Source organism: Camelina sativa, chromosome 10 (assembly GCF_030686135.1).
Source record: "Camelina sativa cultivar CO46 ecotype springtype chromosome 10, ASM3068613v1".
Taxonomy (NCBI): domain Eukaryota; kingdom Viridiplantae; phylum Streptophyta; class Magnoliopsida; order Brassicales; family Brassicaceae; genus Camelina; species Camelina sativa.
In genome coordinates, this window is record NC_141889.1 from 11,396,489 (window position 1) to 11,417,412 (window position 20,924).

Here is a 20,924-nt window from a genome sequence, read left to right on the forward strand (position 1 = left end):
GACAAGCGAGCCTTGACTTGTCGTAGCAGTTACCTTTTCTAGCAATGTAATCTGGAAATTTTGTGCATTTTCTTAAGGTTACATTAGGTAGAAAGAAGCAAGCGGCAAGGAAAGGAACTGAAACCTTGGAGGAAACCTCACAGATGAATGGAGAATCTAAAGAAGTCAACAAACCTTCTATTTGTGTTGTTGCTTCAGGGGAGAGTCTTGTATAGACCAAACTTCCATAGTATTCATCTCCCTAAGAGCTGTACAAAGAAATTGGCATAACAAGTCTAAGCTCGGCTTTTTGAAAATATCTGCAGCTTAATTCACACGGAGAGTCTTGTAATTTTGGAATTGATCTTTGATAATTAACAAAAGTGAGATTGTTTTGTTGTGTATAAACACTTCCTCAGTTTCCAGATTGATCAATACAAAAAAAATTTTAAGCTAACGGAATCCTGGTTGGATGATGAAACGTTCATTGAAATGAGTGTTACTTGTACTTAAAGCATCAAGTAACTTGAACAGGTAAAAATGATTTGAGGATCGATTACCGAGATGTTTTAACGGAACCTATTAAGGCCTTGTTCCTTTATTCATTTGGATGGACTATCTGAATGAACCATTCAAATGTTGTTCTTTTTTGTAAAAAAATGAGCATCATCTAGAATCATTCACATGGATCATCTGAATGAGTTTTAAAATTTTAGGCAAAAATTTGAAACTCATTTAAATGATTCTAGTTGGACCATTTGGATGAAGATCGTTCATCCAAAAATAACAAGAAAATCATTGATGGACCATCCAAATGAACTATTTTTTTTTATTTTGTTTATTGGATCATTTGACATTGAGATAAATCATTTAGATGTATCAATTAAATAGATTATTTAGATGGAAATGCTAGATGATTGAACGAACATGGCCTAAATAAACTAGGTGAATACCCGCCAATAAAGATTTCCAACACTATGTAATCATATTATAGTTATTATTCAAATCATAATTATGTAAAGAAAGATAAGTGATCAAACGATTTAAAATAGTGTTGAAGCCATGCATGCAGTAAATGGACTTCCCGTAGACCTGATCAGTTTTAGCCTTTTAGGCATCAATATCTAGCTCTCTGTCCTGAATCTTTTTAGGGCCAGGCTAAGCTTCAGTTTGTTTTTAACCATTAAATCTACCATCAAATGATTTATCTATGCCACTTATGTTGTACTTCTCGTACACATTTATCCAATTTTCCCACCACCAAACTTTTGCTTGTTGCGCCACTCTTCGGCTACAAATAAACACTCATTGTTAGATTGACTGATATGAAACTCCTATGTGTACGTAAGAATATATATATATTTCACATTACCTGAACTCCAAACGTTTGAGAACTACGATTCTGCCACTGAGGATGCCAAGTGTTATATACACGCCTTCTTCACACTCGATCTTTTTCCCCTCCACTTGAGAAGCACTCACTATAGATGTTGGCCCCTGAAAATCAAATGAGAAGTCCCTACTGGTTAGAATCCAGTGATGCACAATTTTTTCTCTTCGGAGGTTTGCGTCCAGTTTTTTTTGAGACTGGGGATTTGAACATTTTCCATCCGTTATACCTGCAGGCATAAGTGTTTGAGGGACTTATATCAGCAAGAATTGTAACTCCAGATTACAATACCTCCACGCAAGTTTTAAATATATATCACTTCCCTTACCATTTGGCAAATGCGCACCGTAATTTTTGAAAAGCATCTCACTCACAGGTTCATTTCTCATATTGCTTGCTTCCATGTTTCTTTGAAGCTCGGAATTTGAACTTTTCCATACCTTAAATCTGCAGGCATATAATGATAGAAGTAAGGGTGAAAAAATAGTTTTCCACATGCAACACACGCTAAAATATTGGTATCGAATGCCAAAAGTTATATACACACCTGGTTCACAGTACTCGGTCTTGTCCTCCTCCACTTGAAAAGCTTTCATTATGGATGTTGAGCTTTGTAAATCTTTTGAGAATTCATTACTGGCTTGCGTCCATGTTTCTTTGAAATTGGGAATTCGAAGATTCCCCATACATTAAACCTGCATACATAGCTAATGTGAAAAAGAGAGTTATTCATTGCGTGTGATGTGTGATATATATAGTTTAGTATACATTTGGGTTTGCATCCAAATAAATCATCTAGATGCAAATACAAAATTAGAAAAACTAACAACATAGGGTGTACGTGTATTCATATCCAAATAAAATAGAGAAATGAACGGGCCAGTACAAAAGACTTATAATCAATGATTCTAATTCCAATGTTAATACTATCTCCGAGCAATTTTTTTGTATTATCAATTTCGTCACGCAATACCTTGATCTTTCCCGTTGGGGTCTAACCCAACGTAGCAGACTTTATGTCTTTCCTCAAAATTACCACCACCACCAGTTGATCTATCCATGCCACATATAATATTGTACTTCTTGCACACTCTTGCACAATTCTCCGACCACCATGCTTCTACTTGTTGGGCCACTCTACGACTGCAACCAATAACTTCTTGTTAGATTGATTGATATGTATCCTATACTAGATTACTAGCTAAGTTAAGATTCTAAAGACTACGTAATATGAAAAAAAAAAGACGTGACATTGTGTAAGATCCCACATTACTTGTAGCTCAAATGTTTGAGATCTCTCGTTCCGTCACTGCGGATGTTAAGTAACATAGACACGCCTAGTGCTAAGTGGATCCACTCTGCTTTCACTTGTAAAACACTTGAGCTTGCGTCCATGTATCTTTGAGGCTGGGAATTTGAACCTGCATGCATGCATATTTATGTGTGTTAAGTTGAGGGAATTATCAGCAATAATTGTAATTCAAGTGTTAACAACACTATCTCCATGCAATTTTTTATATTGATTCCCTCACCATTAGTTAAACACGCAATGTAATCTTGATCTTTGCCATCTAACCCATCATATCTGATTTTTAGGTTACTCTCACTACGAAACTCCGATAGCATCTTCACCCACTCTTCCTTGTCCAATATCCTTCTAAAAGACAGGCCGAAGTGCTTGAGAGCTTTTGGACGATTACCCGCAAGCTTTGCCGCTTCAAGTGCGAGGTTGCTGAAACCATGATGCGGAGAGTTTTTCTCGAAATCATATCGACAAAACATTTGAAGAGCCAGTTCATCTGATGGGAATTCCACATCATAAACTTGTTGAATCTTGTGAGCCCTGAGAAGTTCCCTTTTTTGAGTAATCACAACGATTCTGCTCCCTGATCCAAACCACCTGATTCGTCCAACCAACGTTTTTAGTAGCTCTAGATCATCAACATCATCAACAACGATAAGAACTTTCTTGTTCTTTAGTCGTTGTTCCACCGTGAAAGTAAGAACACTTTAACAAGATTGAAGCTTTTAATTTCTCATTGCTTAACCTTCAAGAGTATCTTTACAATCTTATTTATACTAAAGAACCATAAACCCCATAAATCCTAGATGCCTTATGGATTGCTCTAGAGTATTCTGCCAGATGTCACAATCCTCTTGAGCTTGATGGATCGAGGGTGGTGAAGCGGTTTGACAGCTTGATCTCCGTATAGTCTTCAATGACTGGTTGTTTGCCTCGTTTTTTTGTCTTCTAGCGATAGTACCGTTGGAGGAGATGAATGAGTCTTGGTGGGCTTCATCAGATTGGTCTGGCCCATTACTTCCTTTTCCCAAGCGACACCATTTTGAGCAGGAACCAAAAACTCTTGTTTTGTTGTTGTTATGTTATCATCCCCCCCTCCCGCAAACTTTGTGTAGGTGGTAAACCAACACCAAGTTTGAATCTCAAACGAGCAAAAGCATCGTAAGGAAGCGATTTAGTGAAGATATCCGCTGTTTTCAAGTGACCTGGAATGTGTCTCACGGTTAGTGTCTTCAAAGCCACACGTTCTCGAACATAGTGATGATCAACATCAAAATGCTTTGTACGAGCATGAAAAGCTGGATTCGCTGTTAAGTACACTGCCGAGAAGTTGTCACAGTAAAGCTCAGGAGTCGTGTGCAAAGGAACATTGAGATCCCGTAAGACAGAGCTCATCCATTTGATTTCTGAGGCCGTTTCAGACATGCTCCTATATTCTGCTTCAGTAGAACTTTTCGAAACAATAGGCTGCTTCATATAAACTGTTTCTTCAAGATCTCCATGGAGAAAAGCATTATGAACATCCATTTGCTTCAACTCCCAGTTATTACTGACTGCAACATGGAAAACATTCGCATTGTAGGAGTTCGAACTACGGGACTAAAGGTTTCCAAGTAGTCTATTCCTTCCTCTTGATCATATCCTTGTGCGACTAAACGTGCTTTAAGCTTGTTCAAAGTACCATCAGCATTTAACTTGGTACGAAAAACCCACTTGCTTCCTAATATATGCATATCCGGTTTTGGAGGCACAAGAGACCAGGTGTTTACCTCTTTGCAGGTGTACATTTCTTCCCCCATTGCTCCAGTCCATCATGCGTCTTTCAATGCTGCGGTGACAGTTTTCGGCTCCGGGTAAGAGACCTTGTGATACATTAATGCATATCTTGGATTTGGTTTGCGGATACCATCTTTGCCTCTAGTAACCATTGGATGTGCATTAGTAATGGGAGCGGTCTCTTCTTCATCATCACTCTCAGTAAACTCAGTTAGTGGCACTGTTTGAGTACTCGCTTGCGATTGAAGAATGTTGTCGCCTATAGATTCAGAATCAAGGCCTGTCGTACGCTCAGGACATTCCTCATTCACAAGTGTACTTAAAACTTCTTGAACTGGAGAATTGCCTGATGACAGTGAGATATTTGGAACCGGTGGAGCAGAGTGTTGTTCTGTACCTGCACTAGCCGGTATGAAGCTTTTGTGCCAAGCGGACATCAATGGTGTGACTGTTTCCGGTTGAAGATCTCTGTAGACTGTTGAGAAGGGATAAGTGGCTTCATCAAAAATAACATGTCTACTAATATAAACCCTTCCAGTAGGAGGATACAAGCATCTATACCCTTAGTATTTCTCGTTATAGCCAAGAAACACACACTGCAGAGATTTTGGATCCATCTTTGTAGAAGCATAATCACGTAATGTTGTAAAACACGCACAACCAAATGACCTTAAAGCCGTATAGATAGGTTTCTTGTTAATCAATTTCTCGTAGGGTGAGATTGAATCTTCCAGAGATGATGTTGGTAAGAGATTGATCAGGAAATTGGCTGTGTAAAAAGCTTCCACCCAATACTTTAGAGGAGTCTTACTCTGAAACAACATTGGCATACCTAATTCAGTGACATGCCTATGCTTGCGTTCAGCTAAACCATTTTGCTGAGGTGTGTGAGGACAAGAGATGAATTGTTGTATTCCATTTTCTTGTAAATGTTTCAGAAATTGAGTACTAATGAACTCTCCTCCTCCATCACATTGAAACCCTTTGATTCTGCATTTCAAACTGATTCTCCACCATCTTTTGAAACAAGACAAATATTTGAAATAAATCAGATTTCATCTTGAGAGGATCACTACAAGAAAACAGGACATTTACGACTACGATTGGCGACTAAACCCGTAGTCGCCAAATTTAGTGACTATATAATGACTGCTTAATCACTATTTTACAACTGCTGACTATTAGTCGTAAATTAGTCGGTTTTTACCGACTGAAATGAGTAGCTGGTTCAACAGTCATTAATTAGCAACAACTTTACGACTGAAAGAGAAGAAAGTAAATTCGTCAGCTAATAGTAGCTAATTTGGCGACTACATGGGGACTACTGCGGCCAGTCGTTAATTTGCCTACTAACATACGACTACAACTGTTAGTCGGCCATTTGGTGACTACTAACCGACTAATGAGGTGAGTCGTAAACATTTCGGCCAAAAATAAACACGTTTTATTCGTTTGTGAGGTTGGTAAGCTTTGTTTTTTTGCGACTGTTAGTTTGAGTCACTTTACAGTCTTTTAATAGTCGGTAAGTAGTCGCCAAAACACTCTATATATACCAGACCTTCGTTTCTTATTTCATTCACACCACAAGCAAGAGCATCAATAAGAAAGAAATCGAGAGTGAGAAAAATAAAATCTAGAGTGAGAAAAAAAAATCGAGAGAGAAAAAAAAAACGAGAGTGAGAGATCTTTAATAATGGCGGGAAGTTCTAATTATAGTCATTTTCGGGAGTGGATGTATAAGAGGCTTGATGAAGTGACGGGAAATTTCACGGAAGAGTTCAGCACCGGGGTAGAAGAGTTCATGGCTTTTGCAAATAGTCAGCGTTTAGCACAAAATAATGGTGGTAAGTTTCACTGCCCTTGTGATAAGTGCAAAAACGGTAGGCGTCTTCCGGGGGGTACAATTTGGAATCATCTTTTTTTCTATGGGTTTATGGCAGATTATTATGTTTGGTATAAACATGAGAAAAAAATTAATATGGGCATAGGAACGAGTTATGTAGATCTGACGTTTATAAGTGGGAATGAAGAAGTGGGTAACGTGGTAGGAGATAGATATGTGGATATGGTGAATGATGCATTTCGTTATAACATAAGTTTAGATGATAATTATCATCAAGATGGTAGTTATCAGAATGTCGAGGAACCGGTACTTAACCATTCCAAGAAATTCTACGACTTGTTAGAAGCTAGATTCATGCAAAAAATCCATTATATGATGGTTGTCATGAAGGTCACTCACAATTATCCCTAGCTGCTAGATTCATGCAAAATAAGGCAGATTATAATATGAGTGAAAAGTTAGTGGATTCGGTTTGTGAAATTTTGACTGATTATTTACCAGAAGGAAACCAAGCTAATGGTTCACATTATGAGACAGAAAAATTGATGCGCAATTTAGGCCTCCCATATCATACAATTGATGTATGTATTAACAATTGTATGATATATTGGAAAGATGACGAAAAGGAAGATAAATGTCTGTTTTGTGGTGCACAAAGATGGAAGCCTCGAGAGGGCCGACGTAGAACCAAAGTACCATATAGTCGCATGTGGTATATGCCTATTGCTGATAGATTGAAGATAATTTATCAAAGCCACAATACTGCAGCAGCAATGAGATGGCATGCCGAGCACCGAACAAAAGAGGGAGAAATGAATCATCCTTCTGATGCAGCGGAGTGGAGGTATTTTCAACAACAAAATCCTCGTTTTGCCGAATAACCCCGCAACGTGTATCTTGGATTATGTACCTATGGGTTCAATCCATTTGGGATGTCTCGAAATCATTCTTTATGGCCTGTGATCTTGACGCCATATAATCTACCCCCTGGTATGTGCATGAATACCGAGTATTTATTTCTTACAATTCTGAATTCTGGGCCAAATCATCCGCGAGCTAGTCTCGATATATTTCTCCAACCTCTTATTGAGGAGTTAAAAGAGTTGTGGTCTACTGGAGTTGATGCGTACGATGTATCCTTGAGTCAAAATTTTAATCTAAAAGCAGCGCTATTGTGGACGATCAGCGATCTCCCGGCGTATGGCATGTTATCTGGATGGACAACACATGGTAAATTGTCTTGTCCAGTTTGCATAAACGATACAAAGTCTTTTTATCTACCTAATGGAAGGAAGACATGTTGGTTTGACTGTCACCGGAGATTTCTTCCTCATGGTCATCCTCTTAGGCGGAATAAAAAAGACTTCTTAAAAGGTAAATACGCTATGAGAGAGTATCCACGTGAGTCTTTGACCGGTGAGCAAATTTACTCTGAGCGATTGAGTGGTGTGAATCCACCAAAAACGAAGGACGTTGGTGGAAATGGTCATGAAAAGAAGATGCCGGGATATGGGAAGCAACACAACTGGAACAAAGAAAGCATATTGTGGCAGCTGCCATACTGGAGGGACCTCAATCTACGACATAATATTGATGTGATGCATACAGAGAAGAATTTTTTGGACAACATCATGTATACTCTTATGCGTGTGAAGGGTAAATCAAAAGACACCATCATGTCAAGATTGGATTTAGTGAAGTTCTGTTCTCGGCCATACATCTTGATAGTAGGGGTAAAGCACCTTTTCCGGCATATACATTGACAGACGAAGCCAGAACAAGCTTATTGGAATGTGTGAAACACTTAGTTAAATTCCCAGATGGTTATTCGTCAGACTTACCTAGTTGTGTTGATATGGAAAATGGAAAGTTTTCAGGTATGAAGAGCCATGATTGCCATGTTTTTATGGAGCGGTTACTTCTATTTATCTTTGCAGAACTGCTACACAGGAATGTCCACCTTGCGTTATGAGGTACTCGTTAATTAATAAATCAAAATTCTATTTATTTATGAAGTACTTATATAATTCTTAATGTGATATTGAAGTTTGAATATATCTTTTAGGGGTTGGAACATTTTTCCGGGACTTATGTTCTAGGACTTTGCATACAAGTCGCCTTAAAATTCTAAAACAAAATATAGTTCTAATCCTATGCAACTTGGAAAAGATCTTTCCACCATCATTTTTTGATGTGATGGAGCACCTGCCTATACATCTCCCTTACGAAGCTGAATTAGGAGGTCCTGTCCAATATAGGTGGATGTATCCTTTTGTAAGATTTTTTAAAAAATTGAAAGGAAAAGCAAAGAACAAAAGATATGCAGCAGGATCAATTGTTGAATCATATATCAATGACGAGATTGCATACTTCTCATAGCACTACTTTGCCGCGAATATACAAACAAAATCAAGGTAAATGCTATCAAGATTTGATTATATTGTGTGAATATATATATATATTTAATTTTCAATCATTTGGTCAGGTTAACAAGATTTGATGAAGGTGAATACCCTGTATATCATGTGCCTGGAGTGCCTTCTATATTTACTCACGTTGGCCGTCCAAGTGGGGAAATGCATGAAACATGGCTCTCAAGCCGAGACTATCAATGCGCACACGCATATGTTTTAAGAAATTGTGACTATTTTAAGCCAATTGAGAGGTATATAATTAAGTAGGGATTGCTCAAATTATATATAATCTGCTATGATTTCTCATATATTTGTGTTTGTCTTGTATATAAGTATGTTCGAGGATTTTCTTTCAGCAAAATATCCAAGACTTCCCAAGAAGGAACTCTCCGCCAAAAGAGCAGACGAATATTATTTATGGGTTAAAGAATATGTGTGTGACAACAATACTCATGCTATATATAAATACTTATTAAAATTAATGAAAATAACTTTATACATATATATATGCAGGTTACTTACTGGAACGCCACAAATCCATTTCCTACTTGGGTTCAAGAGATAGTCATGGAACTTTGAACAAGGTTAAAACATGGCTAATGTATTTTACAAGAGGCTATTTGTTTCATACAGAGAATCACGGCGCTGGACGAAACACATCTAATTATGGGGTATGTGTTAAGGGTGAAAATTACGCGGATGAATCTGATGCAGCGGATTTCTACGGAACCATAACTGATATCATAGAGCTTCAATATGAGGGGATGATTAATTTTAGAATCACACTTTTTAAGTGCAAGTGGTATGACCCTGTTATCGGTAGAGACACTCGGATCAGAAATGGTGGTGTCATAGACGTACTTTCAACAAGAAAGTACAATAAATACGAACCATTTATTCTAGGTAAGTATATATATATATATATATTATTATATGTGTATATATTTCTATAAATAAAACATTATTGTTGATATGCAAATGTAACTTTCATAATATGCAAATGTAACTTTCATAATATGCAAATGCAGCCTCTCAAGCAGAACAAGTGTGTTATAATCCGTATCCATACATAAAAAACCGAAGCAAATATGGTTCAATGTTCTAAAGGTGAATCCGAGGGGAAACATTTCTGGAGAATATGTCAACAGTTCAGAGACGACTCTTTTGCAAACCGAAAACTGTGATGCTGTATTGATGACTACAATTGAAGATATTGTGCTTGACAATTTGGAAAAGGGAGTAGACCCAATAAATCTCGATTACGGCGTTGACGATGTGGAACCTGAACATGAATTCTTGTGTAATTTATCATCTTCGGATGATGAAGAACCAGATGACGAAGAATCCTCCTAATTATGTTTATGTCAAATTTGTGCAATAAATAATATGTAATATATACTGAATTGTGCTCTAAATAATATGTAATATATATTAAATGTTATGTTTTAAAATATATAATTTCATGGTTTTATATGTAATATATATTAAATGTTATGTTTAAAAATATATAAACTAGATTATATGGATTTAAAAGGATTAAATTAAGCCACTGATTAGAGACAAATAAGTGACTAAGTTCAAAATATTTGGGTTTAATTACCACAATTACGCGGTGGACCAGATTATGGACTCCTTAAACAAGCCCAGCCTTTTTAAATAAAATTGTCTGTGTATATACCAACAACTTAGGGACTGATCAGCGACTATATTGAAAATGTTTGGGCTAAATAAACACGAAATCCATTTACTTGGTCCATTAACGGCCCATCACGCACGACCTAACCCTATTCGTCAACCTAATCTCTAATCATTCCACCTTTCTTGTTCTTCATCTTCCTCGCCGATTTCTCTCTAAACACGAAACCCTAATCTCCTAAATCAATCTCCCATATCTCTCAAAAGAGCAGACGATGCCTCTTGTCAAGAAGCATGGCCGCAAGAAAAATGTTGCCCCCAACGCTTCTCTCAGACCCGGTGGCTCTAATATACAGTCTAAGGTGAGAAGAATCAACCCTCTACCGCCTCAATACAACTTCACGCCGGCGGCTGAAAACCCTACGCCTCAGACGCCTCAAGAACAAGTCCGCGTTTCTCCCCAACTATTGGCATCTGCGGCACCGCAGGTCAGAAACTATCCACCACCGTAGGTCCTATTTCAGAACTCCGTGAATCGAGTAGGTGTAGATCCTCCATCTCGGTCATCAACCGAAGCTATGAACAATCCACCGGTTCAATCGAATCCATTGGAAGATTCTGCGAGATCTCCAAATGCAGCCTCTCAAGCTCAAAGTCATCCTTCTTCTCAAGGTAACAACTTCGCAGAGTCAGATCCAGTGTTGCCGGAACTCCCGGAGGACACTTTGAGGGCTCTAAACGCGATACTTATGGTGCTGGACCGTCATAAGTTCACCACCATCCTTTCTCCGGAACCGAAGCCTGAAACGACTTGGTATGTCTACTTTTTCATAATTTTACAACCGTGTTCTAGTTAGTTGGTTGATTTTTGTTGTCTCATTGTAGTAAACACTCTTAGGGTTTCATGTCTGTTATTGGTTTGCATCAGATTGTAGTAAGCGACTTAGTGTTTCATGTCTGTTATTGGTCGAAAGACTTACAACCATGTTCTAGTTAGTTGGTTGTCAAACTGACTTGATTCTTATTCTTATGTTATATGAGGTTTACTCGTGATGCTAAATCAGCACTAATTCGGAAGATTACGAAAGTTTTTACAAACAAATTTGATGGTCCATACTACAATTGGTCATATGTCCTCCGGAGAGACGAGAAAGATACTTCAATTAATTTGCGGTATAGTTTTATGTTTTGAGGTTTCCTTCATAGATAGGTTTTAATTAAGTTGTTTTTCACTAACTTAATTCTATTTTCCTTTTTTCCTAGAAAACACACAATTGGGATCCTTTGATAACAGGGACAGTGCAAGAGTATTTCTATGAGATATGCCAACGACGGATGAAAAACATGGTTAGCGACGCTAGGACTAGTCGAGTGCAACCTAAATGGATCGAGGGTGACCTGTGGAAAATAATGGTTGCTCAGTGGGATACTGAAGAAGCACAGGAAAGGAGTCGAATCTATACCAATGCTCGCATATCAGACCGTAATGGTCTCGGTCCTCACATGCACTTATCTGGGCCAACATCGTATCAACAAGTCAAACAAGGCTTGGTGAGTAACTTATGTTTTCTTCTTACACCTTTGCAACTTAAACTTATGTCTTAACCCTTTTCTTTGTTTTTGTAACATTCCAGGAAGAAAAACTTGGGAGACTAGTGAGTCTTGGTGAGGTTTTCAAAGAGACTCATACAAAGCCAGATGGTACGTATGTCGATCGCAAGGCTGAGAAGATCTTTACAACTTATGAGAAAAACTTACAAGCTAAGCTATCTGAGATCGAGTCAGATCTTTCACGAGTTCAGGAGCTCACAGCAGAAGATCATACCGCCATCTTTCTTCAGGTAAAGTTACATTTCTCACAATCTATATTTAAAGAGTCTTTAACTTTCATATTCTCTATTTACAGTTTCACCTTTTCTTTTCTCAGTCCACTGAGAAGGATTCACGAGGTAATATTTTTGGCTCGGAAGCCTCAAGGATCATCTTCAGGATCTTCTCAATGGCAACAACTATCATCAACAAGGACAGTCGTCATCGTTTGTAGCATTGCAAGAGCAAATGAAGGAAGCTCATCGTATCATTGAAGAACAAGTTGCCTATAATACAAAACGTGATGCTGAGATTGCTGCTCGTGAAGCAGAACATTCCAAAGTTGTGGCTGAGCAACAGAAGAAGATAGAGCGCTTGGAAAACTTCATGAGCAAACTTGATCCGGCCTTTGTCGAAGTCCATGAGTCTGAATCAATTGATGCATCCATCGACCCTCCTACATAAAGAGCATCTCCTCCTTAGGTTAATTCTTAGGCTACTTATCTCTCTCTATTTCTTACTCTAATGAACTTGACACTTTGGGATGATGTGTTGTTCCTTGTCACTTAAGAGAATCATAGTTTTAGGATTTATCATTTTGGTTCTCTCTTTTGGTTGTTATAAATATGGTTCTCTCTTTTTGTTATTGCTAATGTGGTGTACTAATTACAATTATGGTTAACTTTTGGTTATTAAAAATGCAAATTTTAGGGCTTTCTTTGATTATAAATTCGAATTATAAACAAAACAAAAATAAAAAGATTCTGGCTTTTAACCCCTATAGTCTTCAAATAGTCATTAAATCTGGCTTTACATAGTCGCAACACAGTCGTCAAATAGTCGCAACACAATCATCAAATAGTCGTCACGTAGTAGCCACGAAGTCGCTACATTTAACGACTATATCACAACTATTCTCAAACTAATCTCTTTCACATTGCAGTAATCGTTAAATTGTCATCAAATAGTCGTAAATTTTTACTGACTAATTTACGACTACATGTACACTACGACTGCTCACACTTTTATTAATCGTAACATGGTCACCAAACAGTCGTAAGATGTTACGACTACATTACGACTAATTTTACTACTACGTGTATTAGTCGTAAAGGAGTCGCTATTTACCGACTAATTTACGACTGAATTTCTTACCGACTAACGTTTTACGACAACAGTGATTAGTCGTAACGTAGTCGTAATTTTTGATTTAGCGACTACTAAGCGACTATAAGTGCAGTCATAAATTGCCTGTTTTCTTGTAGTGGATAAAGCCAACTGAACCTCGAAAAATTGTCAACAAACACTACATAGAACCGAAATCCTTGAACAAACATTATTGGAGAGGGTCCCCACAGATCACAGTGAACCCTCTCAAGAGTTTTAGATGCAGAAAAAGAAGAAACAGAAAATGGAAGTCTTGAGCTCTTGCCAAGTTGACAAGCCTCACACACTGTCTTGGTGATTCTACTGATTGAGATGGAACCGCATTTCTCAAGCTGCTGGAGGACTTGCATATTCGGATGACCAAGCCTTCTATGCCATACTTCATCACTATTCGAGTGTTTCTGTGTGGAGAAGAAGACTTGATGCGTTGGATCCTCCAGGCGGTATTGATCATTATGCAGACTTCCCATTACCAGAAGCTTCTTTGTGGCCTTATCATTAATACATACACCATCACCATCAAAGTTAACAGAACAAGGATAATCCGTTGTAAGTTTTGAAACCGAAAGTAATGATTTAGCAATATCAGGACAAACTAGTACATCTTTAAGAGGTATTTTACCTGAGGTAGAAGCTATACTGGTTGAACCTGTGTGAGTGATGGAAAGGAAAGAACCATCACCCACCATTAGTGAATCATTACCATGGTATGGTTGAGACTGCTGCAAGTTTTGAACAGTATTGGTGACATGTGCGGAGGAGCCAGAGTCTGGGAGCCAATTTGTGCCTTGTTGATCAGTAACTTTTGTAATCCTCATCGCAGCTAGAGCTCTTGGAACATCTTCGTACTGATACCCATTATCAAACCGATGCCAACATTTGAGAGCTTGATGTCCTGTTTTACCGCAAATCTGACAGACCAATGCACTTCGAGTCATTTGAGAACCATTAGACAAGATTTGTTGATGAAACCCTCTGCCTCTTGTAGAGAATGAACCTCTGCCACGATCGGATCTGTTACCATTTCCTCTTCCTCTGAAGCTATTTTGGTGATAGTACTCGTTTGAGGGTTGAGAGACGTGAAAAGCAACATGTGGTGTTACAGCCACAGCAGTTTCAGCTAGGTATCCTTGTAATCGATCGTCATAACCAGTCAGCTTCGGTATGATATCATCCAAAGTCAAAACAGGGGAACCATCAACAAGTGTTTCAATGGTGGTCTTGATTGGTTCATATTCTCTGCCTAAACCTTTCAATGCAGCAAAAATCTTCATCTTTTCTTGAACAGGACTATCAATGGAGGCTAACTGATCACAGATTCCCTTAAGATCTCTAAGATATGATTTCATAGACCTATCTTTCTTATCTAGGGTTTGTAAACGCCTATGAAGCTCAAACAACCTAGATGAGAATGCTCTATTAAAGTGGTTGGCAAGCGACATCCATACCTGGTTTGAAGTAGAGCAACTAGCCACGACACTTGGTATGTCGTCTGAGAAAGACCCTAAAAGCCATGACTTGACAACCTGATATGTACGGTACCAAGTCGAGAACTATGGGTTTGTTGACTCTGTTCTGGTGCCGTCTAGACTCGTTTCAACAGCCGTAGTACTTGGAGCAGGGATAGAACCATTGACGAATCCCAGTAATCCTTGACCAGCTAAGAACGACTCGAACTGGATCTTCCAGAGGATGTTGTAGTTCTTCTGAGTGAGAGTAACCGTAACACAGTTTGAGATATTGAGAGAAGGAACCGAATATGAGGCCATGGATACGATTTCCATGTGCTCTGATACCATGAAAGCAATCTACAACAAGATAGATAATGCTCTTAAAGAGCTCTGATACCATGAAAGCAATCTAAAACAAGATAGATAATGCTCTTAAAGAGCTTATTGAAAGAGAAATCTAAAACTGAAAATGAGATAGCTCATAGAGCTTTATTCAAATGCATAGAGAAAAGAGAAGATGAATAAACTAGATTTTCACCAAGAGATTAGGATTTGATTGAACTTCATACAATGATTAAAGAGGAGAGTTACCACAAAAGGCAACTCTCAAAGATACCACTCTTCTCCACATTACACAAGTTTATATATGATTCTATCTTGATGGAAACCCTAAACACATGGGCTAATGGACTGCTTCTTATGACACTAATTGGGCCTTCAATGTGTGCTTTAATACTCCCCCACAAACTTGGTGTGGGGTGAAAGCAACACACCAAGTTTGAAACCTTAAATGCAGATGACTTTGACATGAGAATGCATTGTCCAAGTAAGATCGTTGTGATGTAGGTAGATGGCTCTAACTATCCACCGAGAAAAAACATAAGTGTGCGATCAGTTCAGGTCTATACTTGGAGAGTATGCATGGCTCACTCAGAGGTACTTCTTGACTTGGAGAGCTTAGTCGATCTCGCTCAGAGGTATTTGCGACCTCTCTGTCTCACTAAGAGCTCAGGTTTCCTTTACCCGTTTAACTCTTCTCATCTGTCATGACAAATAAAAATTATGTTTCCACAACTACTTCAATCTTCCTTGTTATTTGCTTCTCATCTATTAGCCAACTACACTTTGCATAAAACCAATCTGTTTCTCTCTTTGACAGTGTAACAAACACCTTGTGTGCGCTCAGCAAAACCAGAAAAAGTTGTAGCCAAAAACCCATCTTTATGAGATCCAAACAATCTGATTGCATTTTAGCTTCATGAGTTCAATCCTATAATCTAAACTAGCCAGCAAAAATCACCAAATAAACAACAAACCAGCATAATTCCAGACCTAGAATCTATAACCAGCCACCATGACACATGTTCTGTCTCCAAAAGGAATATAGAAACATTACCGTGATGTTCAAAACCCAAAACTGTTCTCTTCTTCTCAGCTCGTAACCTTGATATATCTCTAGCAGTCAACAAAGCAGAACATGGTCTAGGGAGGTGACGATAGAGCTGACTTTGGAACTCGCAGATCTAGTGTCGGTTCAGTTTTGATTTCGCCGACGAGACACTTGGTGAAAGCTATGGACTTGTGAAGGTAAAAACCCATGAACCGTTTGGCTCTGATACCATGAAAGTAAGAACACTTTAACAAGATTGAAGCTTTTAATTTCTCATTGCTTAGCCTTCAAGAGTATCTTTACAATCTTATTTATACTAAAGAACCATAAACCCCATAAACCCTAGATGCCTTATGGATTGCTCTAGAGTATTCTGCCAGATGTCACAATCCTCTTGAGCTTGATGGATCGAGGGTGGTGAAGCGGTTTGACAGCTTGATCTCCGTACAGTCTTCAATGACTGGTTGTTTGCCTCGTCTTTTGTCTTCTTGCAATATTACCGTTGGAGGAGATGAATGAGTCTTGGTGAGCTTCATCAGATTGGTCTGGCCCATTACTTCCTTTTCCCAAGCGACACCGTTTTGAGCAGGAACCAAAAACTCTTGTTTTGGTGTTGTTTTGTTATCACACCTCACCACATTGCTCTATCTTTTTTTTTGATAACTCAGGAGTGATCTTAAAGGCTTCCTAGGCCCAAAAACTAATCTCCTGGGGCCGGGGAAAACCATGTTAAATTTTGAACCCCTGTGGCCAATGCTACTCGAACCTAGGTGGCGGGACTTTTCTCCCTCTATCTTTATATCCTTTTGAGAAAGAATTTCTGATAAGAATTGTTTTCCCCAACACAACTTCTGGTCATAGTCGCTCCGCATTGTTCTGTTATATGCTACGAAAGCCCGATGGTGGAGGAACTCGCTAATGAGTCTGACGTATAGAGCTCTTCCTATAGTAGTATTACCACTTTCGGGAGGTCCACAAATCCCTATCATTCTCGCTTCCTTGGAGTCGAACCGCAACATTGATATCAATGTCTCTATATGAGCTTCAATCCCAACGAAGTCTCTAAAATTATCTGATGGGGTAATAAGTTTGTTTGAAACATCGTTGGCAATGTTTTCAACCATTTCTGCTTCGCTACGCCTATATAACAAATAACAATAGCAATTCAAGGTCTAAGAAACATCCCTATAAGCATAACCGGAGTCTATAACTAATTCTAATATAAACTAAAATAAAAACAACATATGTATACCAGTTCCGAAGATCTTCTCCGGCAAGATTTGCTACCTCTGCTAGAGCTCGCATCCATTTTCGTATCTCATTCTCTGTTCTGCCGATGCATGTCTCTCCAAAGACCTTGCCGAACTGTCCCGTCTGTTTTCTAACATGAGAAGGATCTACTTTGTAGAAAATAGGAATCACCATTTGATCAAACTCCTCATGGCACTCTCGGATCTTCACCTATTCATCTAAGCACCACTTGGAAGAAGCATAGTTCTTAGAGAATACGACGATCGCGATCCTCGATTCTGCTATCGCCTTTAAAAGCTCCGGGTTGATATCGCGGCTTCTTTCGATCCTGTTGTCGTTGAATGTCCTGATTAATTTGCGATCGAGTTCTTTACGAAGATGGCTGACTAATGACTGGCGGACATCTTCCCCTCTGAAGTTGGGGAAAACATCGTAACTCCGGCAACGGGAAGAAGCAGAAGAAGATTTCATGGTAAACTATAAAAAGAAGAGAAAACAAAACATTTTCCAAAAAAGAAAGCATTCTGAAGTTTATACACAGATATGGTTGAGAGATGAAGATGACGTCTACGTTGAATCTACTCAAAAGCCAAGTTGAGCAAAGATTTCTCATCCTATAGCAATTAGAATTAGGGCCACATCCTATAGCCAATAAGGCCACATCCTATTCCTCATCTATACGTCAACGGCTCATCAACACCACCCAAAAACAAATCAAACCATTTCGAGAAGATTAGCTTTAATTTGCAGTACGTGGTGTATGTGATTTTTTTACAGAATTGACCTCTGTTCTTGAACTGATTTATATTTTTATTTTTGAAGTTAGAAAACAAAATTTTGGTTAAATTTCTAAACTAACTATAATTTTCATTTATTTAGGTAAATAACCAATTTGTAAAATCTAATATAAGTAAAATTCAAATTTTGGTTGATGTTGTTATACCACAAAATATACCTTGCACTACCCATAATCATGACAATTACTTGAGATGGTTTTGTGTTTACTTTCAATTTTTTTTTTTTTTTTTTTTTTTTTGTGGGTTGTGGCACTTTTTATAAATCTTGTTCAGTTATCACTATTGATGACATTTCACCCATGGATTATGATTATAACCTATACGGATTGCAAGCATTTTATACACCTGGGGTTTTGCACAAAAAAGAAATAAAAATAAAAATACACCATGGGTTTATAATTAACAAAAAACATGTGAATTAATGCTTTATTGTGATTCAAACATTGTCACCATTCAGAGCCTAAGAAACATTGTTAGTTACACTAAAACGTAAATTCAGTACGTAATAGAGTTCCTTCCTACAACTTCTCAAGTTTACAATACTCATTTTGGGTTAAACTAGTTTACTCCATTATAAAGTTAGTAAGATAGCCATTCTCATTCCAATGTAGCTATTGAGCTTTAATTTCGGGGGAAATAAACGAGGCCTTGGGGTAGTTAAATACACACTGCATTTTCAATGGTTCGTTGTTCTATGTGCACCAATGATCGTTGATTTCTGATGTGTTAAACGCTAAAAATCATGCCTAGCTCATTTTCTATGGTTTATAGAGAATTAAGTGCATAGGAATCTTTGCACATTACATAAGTTCTTATAAAATGATTGTATTAAATCCATGCACAATAATCATCATATTGCATGTTCTTTAAACATATGCAACAAATTCAATGACTAACATATATATACGCAATTACTTTAGAAATCTGAGGCGTTTATGAATATGTATATTTACGCAACAGATAATTTACGTTTTAAATAATAAATTACTTAACTTGACTTGGAAAAATAAAATGCATATGTATATGTATAAACTTTTCTACAGAACTTTTTAAACGTATGGTTTAGTTTCTATTATTACTAAATACACATTGGAAAATGGTATGGGCAATTGAAAAAGACAGTCATGTGAATATCACTTTCTTTCTAGCTGTCCTCTAGGGTCGATCGGGGCATATCTATTATCTATATTCCCTACCTACCATTTATTCACTATATACCCACCATCTTTCACATTCTTCCATTCTCAAATACAAGTAATACAACATATTTGATATTTTCTCATTTTTCATGAAAATTAAATCTTATTCATGTATTCTATACATGGTCCTCTATTAATGAATATATATATAAAAAAAATATAATTTATAGAGAATTCCAATGACAGCTTGCAGTTTTAGCTTTTTCCTTGGTTTGTCTCTTTTAATTTTTAGGAAGCACATTTGTTTATTATTATTTTTATCGGAATAATAACATTTCTGAATGGTAAGGATAGTGTGTGTTTTGGTTCTCTCTGTTCTTGCGATTATTATACATCGATATCATCAACTAACAACGTAGTAACGTACGATAGGTAGTAATGATCATGTTGTGTTGTTCTTTTTGTAATCATATTTTTGTCCTATGATTATGACTATATAATGTTCCGTGACAATATAGATAAAAGATATGAATTTACATCACATACAAAGTCTCTCTTCAACAAGAGTTGACGATAAACTTATTAAGCAAATAATGCAAACAAATGTCTGAATCGTACATACCAAACACAAACTCAAATATGATAAAATGACCACCACTAATAATCGTGAAAAAAATATGAAAGTAAATTACAAGAAAAGGCTGACCAATTCAAGAACCATCTCAAACGAGGATAAAGTGTGCTGCAACAACTCCAACGACGTACGAAAGTATTACGACGTTGTTTCTAACATTGGAAGCTCCGGAATCAGGCGAGGCCATGGCCGGCGACATGGGTCCTGGAGAAGGTGCGGATTCCATTCCGGATGGCATCGGCGGGGAAGCCATACCGGGAACTGTTACTGGGCTTGGGCTTGCGGCCATTGGGCTTGTAGATGGAGTCATTGGCATCATTGGTGGTGAAGCCATAGGCATAGGTGGTGGAGCCATAGCCATGGGTGGTGGAGTCATTATAGGCATGGGTGGTGGAGTCATAGGCATAGGTGGTGGAGTCATCATAGGCATGGGTGGTGGAGTCATCATCATTGGCATCGGAGACATCGCCGGAGGAGGGACCATGCTTCCACTGCCGCCGCTAGACATAGGCGGCATGGACATTGAGCCAGAAGGAGCCATCATGGGAGCTTGAGCTAAAGAGAAAGGAATTAAAACCATAGACAATGCAAGCAAGAGTAAGGTTTGTGAACAAGAAGAAGAGGCCATGGTTATGTGCGTTTGTGTGTTGAATAGTGGTTTAAGTAAAGTGATATATATAGAGAGAGAGATATGTGAAAGTAGTAGTAAAATGAAGAGTTGAATGAAAGAGAAAAGTGAAGGTTCTTTGTGTTATAAGGATATATATTAGAGATTATTTGTTTTGATTTTTAGATCGTTGGATACATTATATTGTGTGACACGTATCAGTCGATGGATAGGTATCATGAGATGCTGATTTAGTTTCCTCCACATATTGGAAAGAAAAAAAAGATGAAAATTTCAAAATTAAACTTCTTTGTAGGTGCAGATAGAATAGTCAATAAT

The 20,924-nt window shown here is 37.9% G+C and overlaps 3 protein-coding genes across 3 annotated transcripts; all 3 read right to left on the reverse strand.

Annotated features, from left to right (window-relative positions):
- Nucleotides 1-943: 943 nt before the first annotated feature.
- Nucleotides 944-7,524, reverse strand: LOC104718656 (disease resistance protein RLM3-like). The gene is made up of 7 exons (XM_087469084.1): nucleotides 2,902-7,524; nucleotides 2,643-2,790; nucleotides 2,343-2,512; nucleotides 1,917-2,076; nucleotides 1,698-1,816; nucleotides 1,352-1,598; nucleotides 944-1,270 (listed from the first exon to the last, which is right to left on the reverse strand). Exons 1-4 carry the CDS (start codon nucleotides 3,149-3,151, stop codon nucleotides 2,003-2,005), a joined length of 642 nt encoding a protein of 213 aa, XP_087325210.1. The 5' UTR covers nucleotides 3,152-7,524; the 3' UTR covers nucleotides 944-1,270; nucleotides 1,352-1,598; nucleotides 1,698-1,816; nucleotides 1,917-2,002.
- A 7,774-nt stretch (nucleotides 7,525-15,298) lies between these two features.
- On the reverse strand, nucleotides 15,299-18,104 carry LOC109127064 (Toll-Interleukin-Resistance (TIR) domain-containing protein). Its single transcript, XM_019231313.2, has 2 exons — nucleotides 17,410-18,104; nucleotides 15,299-17,297 (listed from the first exon to the last, which is right to left on the reverse strand). Exons 1-2 carry the CDS (start codon nucleotides 17,580-17,582, stop codon nucleotides 16,802-16,804), a joined length of 669 nt encoding a protein of 222 aa, XP_019086858.1. The 5' UTR covers nucleotides 17,583-18,104; the 3' UTR covers nucleotides 15,299-16,801.
- A 1,729-nt stretch (nucleotides 18,105-19,833) lies between these two features.
- LOC104718658 (arabinogalactan-protein family) lies at nucleotides 19,834-20,923 on the reverse strand. Its single transcript, XM_010436436.3, has one exon. The coding sequence runs from the start codon at nucleotides 20,604-20,606 to the stop codon at nucleotides 20,067-20,069; it is 540 nt and encodes a 179-aa protein (XP_010434738.1). The 5' UTR covers nucleotides 20,607-20,923; the 3' UTR covers nucleotides 19,834-20,066.
- Nucleotide 20,924: the final 1 nt, after the last annotated feature.

Bases quoted from the DNA above. Each gene is read 5' to 3' on its own strand.
- LOC109127064 (XM_019231313.2), bottom strand. From the start codon at position 17,582: ATGGTGATTCCTATTTTCTACAAAGTAGATCCTTCTCATGTTAGAAAA. The intron at 17,298-17,409 runs GTATACATATGT...TTTGTTATATAG, and splicing joins GGAGAAGATCTTCGGAACTG to GCGTAGCGAAGCAGAAATGG.
- LOC104718656 (XM_087469084.1), bottom strand. From the start codon at position 3,151: ATGTTTTGTCGATATGATTTCGAGAAAAACTCTCCGCATCATGGTTTC. The intron at 2,791-2,901 runs GTGAGGGAATCA...GCATGCATGCAG, and splicing joins CATTGCGTGTTTAACTAATG to GTTCAAATTCCCAGCCTCAA. The intron at 2,513-2,642 runs GTAATGTGGGAT...TATTGGTTGCAG, and splicing joins CTCAAACATTTGAGCTACAA to TCGTAGAGTGGCCCAACAAG.
- LOC104718658 (XM_010436436.3), bottom strand. From the start codon at position 20,606: ATGGCCTCTTCTTCTTGTTCACAAACCTTACTCTTGCTTGCATTGTCT.